This window comes from Oncorhynchus keta, chromosome 1, assembly GCF_023373465.1.
Source record: "Oncorhynchus keta strain PuntledgeMale-10-30-2019 chromosome 1, Oket_V2, whole genome shotgun sequence".
NCBI classification, from domain to species: Eukaryota; Metazoa; Chordata; class Actinopteri; order Salmoniformes; family Salmonidae; genus Oncorhynchus; species Oncorhynchus keta.
In genome coordinates this window covers 96155959-96168570 of record NC_068421.1, presented here as the reverse complement: position 1 = coordinate 96168570, position 12612 = coordinate 96155959, and the positions used below count along the sequence as shown (strand labels likewise).

The following is a 12612-nucleotide window of genomic DNA, read 5'->3' as shown; positions in this document are numbered from 1 at the left end:
TAATAATTCAATAATTAGGAAGGCGTGACATCGTCTGGGTTAATAATTAGGAAGGTGTGACATCATCTGGGTTAATAATTCAATAATTAGGAAGGTGTGACATCATCTGGGTTAATAATTCAATAATTAGGAAGGTGTGACATCATCTGGGTTAATAATTCAATAATTAGGAAGGTGTGACATCATCTGGGTTAATAATTTAATAATTAGGAAGGTGTGACATCATCTGGGTTAATAATTCAATAATTAGGAAGGTGTGACATCGTCTGGGTTAATAATTCAATAATTAGGAAGGTGTGACATCATCTGGATTAATAATTCAATAATTAGGAAGGCGTGACATTAGTTTGCTGTTTCTGGTTCTCTGTGATGTATGATGACCTTTGAACCAAGAGAAAGGGGGTATAAGATCCTCATAGTTGAAGGAAATAATTGTGTTAATGAGTTGGTTTAGTGCTTATGATGATTAGGCATGCATTTCTGAACTGCATCTCTTGTTGCCACAGGCCCAGTGACAGCTCTGGAGTTGAATGGGGACGGGGTAGTGGAGGCCTGCAAGAGCATGGCCAGTGACATGTTCAGTGGAACCAAGGTAACAGCATTCCTGACCTCTCGGTACAAAAACATCTCAAGATTGAATCGATTGTACTGAAAGTGTTAGTCAGAACTGAACTAGCTAATAATATAGTACCTGTATGTGAAGTAACTCTGTCCTATTCCCTGCAGATGTTTGTTTCAGACAACAGAAATACTTCCTCTCGAGATGTGGACAACTTCTTCAACTTCGCTGACATGCAGATGGGCTTGTGATTGAGTCACTGTATGACAATCAAAACTACACCACCGATACACTTTTGTATGTTGACATTTTTTATTGGTAGTATGACCACTGGATATACCGGTAGGTAGCAGAGAGGACAGGTTGATCAACATAGTGAATGTAGGTAGGAGAGAGGACAGGTTGATCAACATAGTGAATGTAGGTAGGAGAGAGGACAGGTTGATCAACATAGTGAATGTAGGTAGGAGAGAGGACAGGTTGATCAACATAGTGAATGTAGGTAGGAGAGAGGACAGGTTGATCAACATAGTGAATGTAGGTAGGAGAGAGGACAGGTTGATCAACATAGTGAATGTAGGTAGGAGAGAGGACAGGTTGATCAACATAGTGAATGTAGGTAGGAGAGAGGACAGGTTGATCAACATAGTGAATGTAGGTAGGAGAGAGGACAGGTTGATCAACATAGTGAATGTGGGTAGGAGAGAGGACAGGTTGATCAACATAGTGAATGTAGGTAGGAGAGAGGACAGGTTGATCAACATAGTGAATGTAGGTAGCAGAGAGGACAGGTTAATCAACATAGTGAATGTAGGTAGGAGAGAGGACAGGTTAATCAACATAGTGAATGTAGGTAGGAGAGAGGACAGGTTGATCAACATAGTGAATGTAGGTAGGAGAGAGGACAGGTTGATCAACATAGTGAATGTAGGTAGCAGAGAGGACAGGTTGATCAACATAGTGAATGTAGGTAGCAGAGAGGACAGGTTAATCAACATAGTGAATGTAGGTAGCAGAGAGGACAGGTTAATCAACATAGTGAATGTAGGTAGGAGAGAGGACAGGTTGATCAACATAGTGAATGTAGGTAGGAGAGAGGACAGGTTGATCAACATAGTGAATGTAGGTAGGAGAGAGGACAGGTTGATCAACATAGTGAATGTAGGTAGCAGAGAGGACAGGTTAATCAACATAGTGAATGTAGGTAGGAGAGAGGACAGGTTGATCAACATAGTGAATGTAGGTAGGAGAGAGGACAGGTTGATCAACATAGTGAATGTAGGTAGGAGAGAGGACAGGTTGATCAACATAGTGAATGTAGGTAGGAGAGAGGACAGGTTGATCAACATAGTGAATGTAGGTAGGAGAGAGGACAGGTTGATCAACATAGTGAATGTAGGTAGGAGAGAGGACAGGTTGATCAACATAGTGAATGTAGGTAGGAGAGAGGACAGGTTAATCAACATAGTGAATGTAGGTAGGAGAGAGGACAGGTTGATCAACATAGTGAATGTAGGTAGGAGAGAGGACAGGTTGATCAACATAGTGAATGTAGGTAGCAGAGAGGACAGGTTAATCAACATAGTGAATGTAGGTAGGAGAGAGGACAGGTTGATCAACATAGTGAATGTAGGTAGGAGAGAGGACAGGTTGATCAACATAGTGAATGTAGGTAGGAGAGAGGACAGGTTGATCAACATAGTGAATGTGGGTAGGAGAGAGGACAGGTTAATCAACATAGTGAATGTAGGTAGCAGAGTGGACAGGTTGATCAACATAGTGAATGTAGGTAGGAGAGAGGACAGGTTGATCAACATAGTGAATGTAGGTAGCAGAGAGGACAGGTTAATCAACATAGTGAATGTAGGTAGGAGAGAGGACAGGTTAATCAACATAGTGAATGTAGGTAGGAGAGAGGACAGGTTGATCAACATAGTGAATGTGGGTAGGAGAGAGGACAGGTTGATCAACATAGTGAATGTAGGTAGGAGAGAGGACAGGTTGATCAACATAGTGAATGTAGGTAGCAGAGAGGACAGGTTAATCAACATAGTGAATGTAGGTAGGAGAGAGGACAGGTTAATCAACATAGTGAATGTAGGTAGCAGAGAGGACAGGTTGATCAACATAGTGAATGTAGGTAGCAGAGAGGACAGGTTAATCAACATAGTGAATGTAGGTAGCAGAGAGGACAGGTTAATCAACATAGTGAATGTAGGTAGCAGAGAGGACAGGTTAATCAACATAGTGAATGTAGGTAGCAGAGAGGACAGGTTAATCAACATAGTAACAATATAGACTACCAGTCTGTCCTCTCCACTATTCATAGTAACAATATAGACTACCAGTCTGTCTATCCACCATTCATAGTAACAATATAGTCTACCAGTCTGTCTATCCACTATTCATAGTAACAATATAGACTACCAGTCTGTCCTCTATCCACTATTCATAGTAACAATATAGACTACCAGTCTGTCTATCCACCATTCATAGTAACAATATAGACTACCAGTCTGTCTATCCACCATTTGTAGTAACAATATAGTCTACCAGTCTGTCTATCCACCATTCATAGTAACAATATAGACTACCAGTCTGTCCTCTATCCACTATTCATAGTAACAATATAGTCTACCAGTCTGTCTATCCACCATTCATAGTAACAATATAGACTACCAGTCTGTCTATCCACCATTCATAGTGACAATATAGACTACCAGTCTGTCCTCTCCACTATTCATAGTAACAATATAGTCTACCAGTCTGTCTATCCACCATTCATAGTGACAATATAGTCTACCAGTCTGTCTATCCACCATTCATAGTGACAATATAGACTACCAGTCTGTCTATCCACCATTCATAGTAACAATATAGACTACCAGTCTGTCTATCCACTATTCATAGTAACAATATAGACTACCAGTCTGTCTATCCGCTATTCATAGTAACAATATAGACTACCAGTCTGTCTATCCACCATTCATAGTGACAATATAGACTACCAGTCTGTCCTCTCCACTATTCATAGTAACAATATAGACTACCAGTCTGTCTATCCACCATTCATAGTAACAATATAGACTACCAGTCTGTCTATCCACCATTCATAGTAACAATATAGACTACCAGTCTGTCTATCCACTATTCATAGTAACAATATAGACTACCAGTCTGTCTATCCACCATTCATAGTGACAATATAGACTACCAGTCTGTCTATCCACCATTCATAGTGACAATATAGACTACCAGTCTGTCTATCCACCATTCATAGTGACAATATAGACTACCAATCTGTCTATCCTGTCCTCTAGCCACCATTCATAGTGACAATATAGACTACCAGTCTGTCTATCCACCATTCATAGTGACAATATAGACTACCAGTCAGTCCTCTAGCAACCATTCATAGTGACAATATAGTCTACCAGTCTGTTTCCACCATTCATAGTGACAATATAGACTACCAGTCAGTCCTCTATCCACCATTCATAGTAACAATATAGTCTACCAGTCTGTCTATCCACCATTCATAGTAACAATATAGACTACCAGTCTGTCTATCCTGCCCTCTATCTATACCTAGAGGTCAGCTGATAGGCTGTGGAGAGGTCAGCTGATAGGCTGTGGAGAGGTCAGCTGATAGGCTGTGGAGAGGTCAGCTGATAGGCTGTGGAGAGGTCAGCTGATAGGCTGTGGAGAGGTCAGCTGATAGGCTGTGGAGAGGTCAGCTGATAGGCTGTGGAGAGGTCAGCTGATAGGCTGTGGAGAGGTCAGCTGATAGGCTGCGGAGAGGTCAGCTGATAGGCTGCGGAGAGGTCAGCTGATAGGCTGCGGAGAGGTCAGCTGATAGGCAGTGGAGAGGTCAGCTGATAGGCAGTGGAGAGGTCAGCTGATAGGCAGTGGAGAGGTCAGCTGATAGGCAGTGGATAAGGATCAGTAGAGGTCAGCTGATAGGCAGTGGAGAGGTCAGCTGATAGGCAGTGGAGAGGTCAGCTGATAGGCAGTGGAGAGGTCAGCTGATAGGCAGTGGAGAGGTCAGCTGATAGGCAGTGGAGAGGTCAGCTGATAGGCAGGCAGTGGAGAGGTCAGCTGATAGGCTGTGGAGAGGTCAGCTGATAGGCTGTGGAGAGGTCAGCTGATAGGCTGTGGAGAGGTCAGCTGATAGGCTGCGGAGAGGTCAGCTGATAGGCTGCGGAGAGGTCAGCTGATAGGCTGCGGAGAGGTCAGCTGATAGGCAGGCAGCGGAGAGGTCAGCTGATAGCTTTAAGGATCAGTAGTGGGTCTACTCTCTACAGTCTATAAGGATCAGTAGTGGGTCTACTCTCTACAGTCTATAAGGATCAGTAGTGGGTCTACTCTCTACAGTCTATAAGGATCAGTAGTGGGTCTACTCTCTACAGTCTATAAGGATCAGTAGTGGGTCTACTCTCTACAGTCTATAAGGATCAGTAGTGGGTCTACTCTACAGTCTATAAGGATCAGTAGTGGGTCTACTCTCTACAGTCTATAAGGATCAGTAGTGGGTCTACTCTCTACAGTCTATAAGGATCAGTAGTGGGTCTACTCTCTACAGTCTATAAGGATCAGTAGTGGGTCTACTCTGGACAGTTTATAAGGATCAGTAGTGGGTCTACTCTCTACAGTTTATAAGGATCAGTAGTGGGTCTACTCTCTACAGTCTATAAGGATCAGTAGTGGGTCTACTCTCTACAGTCTATAAGGATCAGTAGTGGGTCTACTCTCTACAGTCTATAAGGATCAGTAGTGGGTCTACTCTCTACAGTCTATAAGGATCAGTAGTGGGTCTACTCTGGACAGTTTATAAGGATCAGTAGTGGGTCTACTCTCTACAGTCTATAAGGATCAGTAGTGGGTCTACTCTCTACAGTTTATAAGGATCAGTAGTGGATCTACTCTCTACAGTCTATAAGGGTCAGTAGTGGGTCTACTCTCTACAGTCTATAAGGGTCAGTAGTGGGTCTACTCTCTACAGTCTATAAGGATCAGTAGTGGGTCTACTCTACAGTTTATAAGGATCAGTAGTGGGTCTACTCTCTACAGTCTATAAGGATCAGTAGTGGGTCTACTCTCTACAGTCTATAAGGATCAGTAGTGGGTCTACTCTCTACAGTCTATAAGGATCAGTAGTGGGTCTACTCTCTACAGTCTATAAGGATCAGTAGTGGGTCTACTCTCTACAGTCTATAAGGATCAGTAGTGGGTCTACTCTACAGTCTATAAGGATCAGTAGTGGGTCTACTCTCTACAGTTTATAAGGATCAGTAGTGGATCTACTCTCTACAGTCTATAAGGATCAGTAGTGGGTCTACTCTGTACAGTTTATAAGGATCAGTAGTGGGTCTACTCTCTACAGTCTATAAGGATCAGTAGTGGGTCTACTCTCTACAGTTTATAAGGATCAGTAGTGGGTCTACTCTCTACAGTTTATAAGGATCAGTAGTGGATCTACTCTCTACAGTCTATAAGGGTCAGTAGTGGGTCTACTCTCTACAGTCTATAAGGGTCAGTAGTGGGTCTACTCTGGACAGTTAATAAGGATCAGTAGTGGGTCTACTGGGAGAGTCAGGCAGGGAGAGTCTCGTCCATGGTGGACAGGCAGGGAGAGTCTCGTCCATGAGGGACAGGCAGGGAGAGTCTCGTCCATGGGGGACAGGCAGGGAGAGTCTCGTCCATGGGGGACAGGCAGGGAGAGACAGGCAGGGAGAGTCTCGTCCATGGGGGACAGGCAGGGAGAGTCTCGTCCATGGGGGACAGGCAGGGAGAGTCTCGTCCATGGGGGACAGGCAGGGAGAGTCTCGTCCATGGGGGACAGGCAGGGAGAGTCTCGTCCATGGGGGACAGGCAGGGAGAGTCTCGTCCATGGGGGACAGGCAGGGAGAGTCTCGTCCATGGGGGACAGGCAGGGAGAGTCTCGTCCATGGGGGACAGGCAGGGAGAGTCTCGTCCATGGGGGACAGGCAGGGAGAGTCTCGTCCATGGGGGACAGGCAGGGAGAGTCTCGTCCATGGGGGACAGGCAGGGAGAGTCTCGTCCATGGTGGACAGGCAGGGAGAGTCTCGTCCATGGTGGACAGGCAGGGAGAGTCTCGTCCATGGGGGACAGGCAGGGAGAGACAGGCAGGGAGAGTCTCGTCCATGGTGGACAGGCAGGGAGAGTCTCGTCCATGGTGGACAGGCAGGGAGAGTCTCGTCCATGGGGGACAGGCAGGGAGAGACAGGCAGGGAGAGTCTCGTCCATGGGGGACAGGCAGGGAGAGTCTTGTACATGGTGGTCAGCAAACCCTCAACCGTCTGGCCTGTTGGCCCTGCGTGGCATCAGCTGTGTCACAAAAGAATGCTGAAGTTGTAAAGGCGATATGTCCACGCTTATAAACACAGGCTTGCTACAGTTTATTTATGGTAGTAATCATCATTGTTGTACATTTTAGAAGGGGGGTCCATCCAGCTATGTGACATTGTTTGGTATGTTTCATGTGTTTTCTCTTCACGTATGTATTAGGGTGTTTAGTAGAGCAGCAAGTCAGCTGGACTTCCTTAGTGGTTACCTGGGTTACCTGGGTTGTTTCCAGACACGTTGTCAAGGTGATACAGGTGTAAATAGCTGACTGGACAGTTGATCTGATGAATGAGTACGAGAGTGTATTCACTAGGGAATAAACTGAAGCAAACAGGGCAAAACGGGGTTGTATCCACCTGAATATGTCAAATAGAAATCAGTTTGCACTAATGAATACACCCCATGCCACATGATTCAGGTTGTATCTGTAACACTGGTTACACCACTGTAATACGTTTGCACAAATGAATACATCCCACGCCACATCATTCAGGTAACACTTTGGTTACACCACTGTAATACGTTTGCACAAATGAATACATCCCATGCCACATCATTCAGGTAACACTTTGGTTACACCACTGAGATGAGTTTGGGGAAAGGCTTTTTATAAGTCTCGATTCTTATTTTGTATTTTTGTTTTCTGCTCTCAAGTTGTGAATATTTTTTTATTGAAAGCCAACCAGAATGTGCACAAATCAGCTTTCAAGACTATACACAATGTTAACTAAATAGATCTAAGGATTTGGAATGTATTGCAGAGAGGAAGAGGTGGTAATGTTGTTTTCTATGGGACCAGACAGGAAGAGATGGTAATGTTGTTTTCTATGGGACCAGACAGGAAGAGATGGTAATGTTGTTTTCTATGGGACCAGACAGGAAGAGGTGGTAATGTTGTTTTCTATGGGACCAGACAGGAAGAGATGGAGGTGGTAATGTTGTTTTCTATGGGACCAGACAGGAAGAGGTGGAGGTGGCAATGTTGTTTTCTATGGGACCAGACAGGAAGAGGTGGTAATGTTGTTTTCTATGGGACCAGACAGGAAGAGATGGAGGTGGCAATGTTGTTTTCTATGGGACCAGACAGGAAGAGATGTAGGTGGTAATGTTGTTTTCTATGGGACCAGACAGGAAGAGATGGTAATGTTGTTTTCTATGGGACCAGACAGGAAGAGATGGTAATGTTGTTTTCTATGGGACCAGACAGGAAGAGATGTCGATGGTAATTTTGTTTTCTTCTGTGATGAAATGTAAAGTGCCTTCGGAAAGTATTCAGACCCCTTGACTTTTTCCACATTTTGTTACGTAACAACCTTACTCTAAAATGGATTTTTAAAAATTGTTTCCTAAATCACAATACCTCCATAATGACAAAGAAAAAATGGGTTTTTAGACAATTTTGCTAATTTATTCAAAATAAACTGAAATATCATATTTCCATAAGTATTCAGACCCTTTACTCAGCACTTTGTTGAAGCACCTTTGGCAGCGATTACAGCCTCCAGTCTTCATGTGTATGAATATAACTTGGCACACCTGTATTTGGGGAGTTTCTCCTATTCTTCTCTGCAGATCCAAGCTCTGTCAGGTTCGATGGGGAGCGTCGCTGCACAGCTATTTTCAGGTCTCCAGAGATGTTCGATCGGGATGGTGCCAGATTTCCTCCAGACGTGACACTTGGCATTCTGGCTAAAGAGTTCAATCTTGGTTTCATCAGACCAGAGAATCTTGTTTCTCATGGTCAGAGTCCTTTCGGTGCATTTTGGTAAACTCTAATGTAAATATAAATAAGGTATTTCTGTTTTGTATTTGTTTTTACATTTGCCTAAAATAAAATAAAAATCAGTTTTTGCTTTGTCATTATGGGGTATTGTGTGTAGATTGCTGAGGATTTTTTATTCATTTAATCAATTTTAGAATAAGGCTGTAACATAACAAAATGTGGAAAAAGTCAAGGGGTCTGAATACTTTCCAAAGGCACTGTGTACTTCCTAAATGGCACCCTGTTCCCTTTATAGTACACTACTTTTGACCAGGGTAGTGCACTATAAAAGGACTAGGGTGCCATTTGGGATAGACAATATACTGTAATATTTGCTGAAGGAATGATATGATTGGACTTTGTAAAAAATAATTCCTTTTTGTATCTGCTTCTTTTGTAGAATCAACATGTCTAATATATTTGTCAAAAGATCAGTTCTATGTTCTGTGGTGTGTTTATTTTAGATTTTAGTGTGGCGTCATTGTGGGAGATTTTCTTGTTATACCGTACAGACTTTAACCAAATACATTTCAACTCAGTTTTTCACAATTCCTGACATTTAATCCTAGTAAAAATTCCCTGTCTTAGGTCAGTTAGGATCACCACTTTATTTTAAGAATATGAAATGTCAGAATAATAGTAGAGAGAATTATTTATTTCAGCTTTTATTTCTTTCATCACATTCCCAGTGGGTCAGAAGTTTACATACACTCAATTAGTATTTGGTAGAATTGCCTTTAAATTGTTTAACTTTGGCCAAACGTTTTGGGTAGCCTTCCACAAGCTTCCCACAATAAGTTGCGTGAATTTTGGCCCATTCCTCCTGACAGAGCTGGTGTAACTGAGTCAGGTTTGTAGGCCTCCTTGCTCACACACGCTTTTTCAATTCTGTTCACAACTTTTCTATAGGTTTGAGGTCAGGGCTTTGTGATGGCCACTTCAGTACCTTGACTTTGTTGTCCTTATGCCATTTTGCCACAACTTTGGAAGTATGCTTGGGGTCATTGTCCATTTGGAAGACCCATTTGCTACCAAGCTTTAACTTCCTGACTATCTTGAGATGTTGCTTCAATATATCCACATAATTTTCCCTCCCTCATGAAGCCATCTATTTTGTGAAGTGCACCAGTCCCTCCTGCAGCAAAGCACCCCCACAACATGATGCTGCCACCCCTGTGCTTCACGGTTGGGATGGTGTTCTTCGGCTTGCAAACCTCCCTTTTTTCCTCCAAACATAACAATGATCATTATGGCCAAACCATTCTAATTTTGTTTCATCAGACTAGAGGACATTTCTCCAAAAAGTATGATCTTTGTCCCCATGTGCAGTTGCAAACCGTAGTCTGGCTTTTTTATGGCGGTTTTGGAGCAGTGGCTTCTTCCTTGCTGAGCGGCCTTTCAGGTTATGTTGATATAGGACTCATTTTACTGTGGATATAGATACTTTTGTACCTATTTCCTCCAGCATCTTCACAAGGTCCTTTGCTGTTCTGCGATTGATTTGCACTTTTCGCACCAAAGTACGTTCATCTCTAGGAGACAGAACGCGTCTCCTTCCTGAGCGGTATGACGGCTGCGTGGTCCCAAGGTGTTTATACTTGCGTACTATTGTTTGTACAGATGAACGTGGTAGCTTCAGGCATTTGGAAATTTCTCCCAAGGAGGATCCAGACTTGTGGAGGTCTACAATTTATTTTCTGAGGTCTTGGCTGATTTCTTTTGATTTTCCCATGATGTCAAGCAAAGACGCACTGAGTTTGAAGGTAGGTCTTGAAATACATCCACATGTACACCTCCAATTGCATCAAATTATGTCATTTAGCCTATCAGAAGCTTCTAAAGCCATGACATAATTTTCTATAATTTTCCAAGCTGTTTAAAGGCACAGTCAACTTAGTGTATGTAAACTTCTGACCCACTGGAATTGTGATACAGTGAATTATAAATTAAATAATCTGTCTGTAAACAATTGTTGGAAAAATTACTTGTGTCATGCACAATGAAGATGTCCTATCCGACTTGCCAAAACTATAGTTTGTTAAAAATAAATTTGTGGAGTGGTTGAAAAACTAGTTTTACTGACTCCAACCTAAGTGTATGTAAACTTCCGACTTCAATCTGTACATGGTAGTTGGCTGGCAATAGCCGTAACCAGGTATAGTAAACAGATATACAGGATATCCTGTCTCAGGATAATAACTAGGCTCCTAAGTGGTGCAGCGGTCTAAGGCACTGCATCTCAGTGCTAGAGGCGTCACTACAGATCCTGGTTCGATTCCAGGCTGAATCACAACCGGCTGTGATTCGGAGTCCCATAGGGCGGCGCACAATTGACCCAGCATTGGCCGGGCTCGGCCTTCATTGTAAATAAGAATGTGTTCTTAACTGGCTTGCCTATTTAAATGAAGGTAAAAAAATATATATAATATATATGTATATATATATATGGTAGTTGGCTGATAATGGCCATAATCAGGTATAGTAAACAGAAATAAACTAAGCAAAAAAAAAAAGTGAACTTGCAGGTCCCTTGGTGGAAGAGTGAGGTTTATTTTTTTAACAACTCACAGCAAGAACTAGCAAATCTGGTGTAGTCCATGAGGAGGAGATGCACTGCAGTACTTAATGCAGCTGGTGGCCACACCAGATACTGACTGTTACTTTTGATTTTGACCCTTCCCCCTTTGTTCAAGGACACATTATTCCAGTTCTGTTAGTCACATGTCTCTGGAACTTGTTCAATTTATGTCTCAGTTGTTGAATCTGGTTATGTTCATACAAATATTTACACATGTTAAGTTTGCTGAAAATAAACGCAGTTGACAGTGAGAGGACGTTTCTTTTTGTGCTGAATTTATATGTTCGTTGGCCGACTGGCCATATCCAGATATAGTAAACAGATTTACAATATATAATCCACTTAAGACTTTCATCCTTCACATCTTCATTAAACTTAGTTTGTTGACATTTCTCTGCATTTGACAAACACATGTTTGTGTCAGGAGCAAATTATTGTTGACTGAAACGGACACATATGTAATGGATGTGAAACGGCTAGCTTAGTTAGCGGTGTGCGCTAAATAGCGTTTCAATCGGTTACGTCACTTGCTCTGAGACCTTGAAGTAGTAGTTCCCCTTTGCTCTGCAAGGGCCGCGGCTCTTGTGGAGCGATGGGTAACGATGCTTCGAGGGTGACTGTTGTCGTTGTGTGCAGAAGGTCCCTGGTTCGCGCCCGGGTATGGGCGAGGGGACGGTTTAAAATTATACTGTTACACATACACTGAGTGGAGAAAACATTAGGAACACCTTCCTACTGTTGAGTTGCACCTCCTCAATTCATCGGGGGATAGACTCTACAAGGTGTCAAGAGTTCCACAGGGATGTTGACTCCAATCCGTCCCACAGTTGTGTCAAGTTGTCTGGATGTCATTTGGGTGGTGCATCATTCTCGATACACACGGGGAACACTGTTGAGTGTGAAAAACCCAGCAGCATTGCAATTCTTGAAACACTCAAAATGGGGTGCCTGGCACCTACTACTGTACCCTGTCCAAAGGCACTTACATATGTTGTCTTACCCATTCACCTTCTGAATGCCACACATACACAATCCATGTCTCAAGGCTTAAAAAAAAAATATATCCTCTTTAACCTGTCTCCTCCCCTTCATCTACACTGATTGAAGTGGATTTAACAAGTGATGTCAATAAGGTATTGTTCACCTGGTTAGTCTACGTAAAGACCTGATTTTCCTAATGTGTTGTATGTGTATTCCGAGTGTTGTATGTTATCAAAAAAAATAACTCAGATATACAGTTCAATATATTTGACAGAATATCACCAGTTTAGTTCAGTACAGTAGCGCAGGCCAATGCTTTAACCAGAGACCGTAAATATAAATGCAATAGATTTGAAACCGAAGTAG

At 42.7% G+C, this 12612-nt stretch overlaps 1 protein-coding gene across 5 annotated transcripts in view; it reads left to right on the top strand.

Annotated features, from left to right (window-relative positions):
* Positions 1–1813, top strand: part of LOC118396078 (protein XRP2-like) — a 28083-nt gene extending 26270 nt beyond the window's left edge. The window contains exons 4-7 of one of the 5 annotated variants that reach the window (XM_052467713.1): positions 507–592; positions 727–905; positions 1452–1490; positions 1764–1813. In XM_052467713.1, coding sequence (XP_052323673.1) covers positions 507–592; positions 727–810 — 170 coding nt within the window. In that variant the 3' untranslated portion in view covers positions 811–905; positions 1452–1490; positions 1764–1813. Of the gene's footprint in view, positions 1–506; positions 593–726; positions 906–1295; positions 1351–1412; positions 1525–1607; positions 1741–1763 lie in introns of those variants that run through there. The other 4 variants (XM_052467724.1, XM_052467702.1, XM_052467687.1 and 1 more) reach the window with 4 other exon arrangements.
* Positions 1814–12612: the final 10799 nt, after the last annotated feature.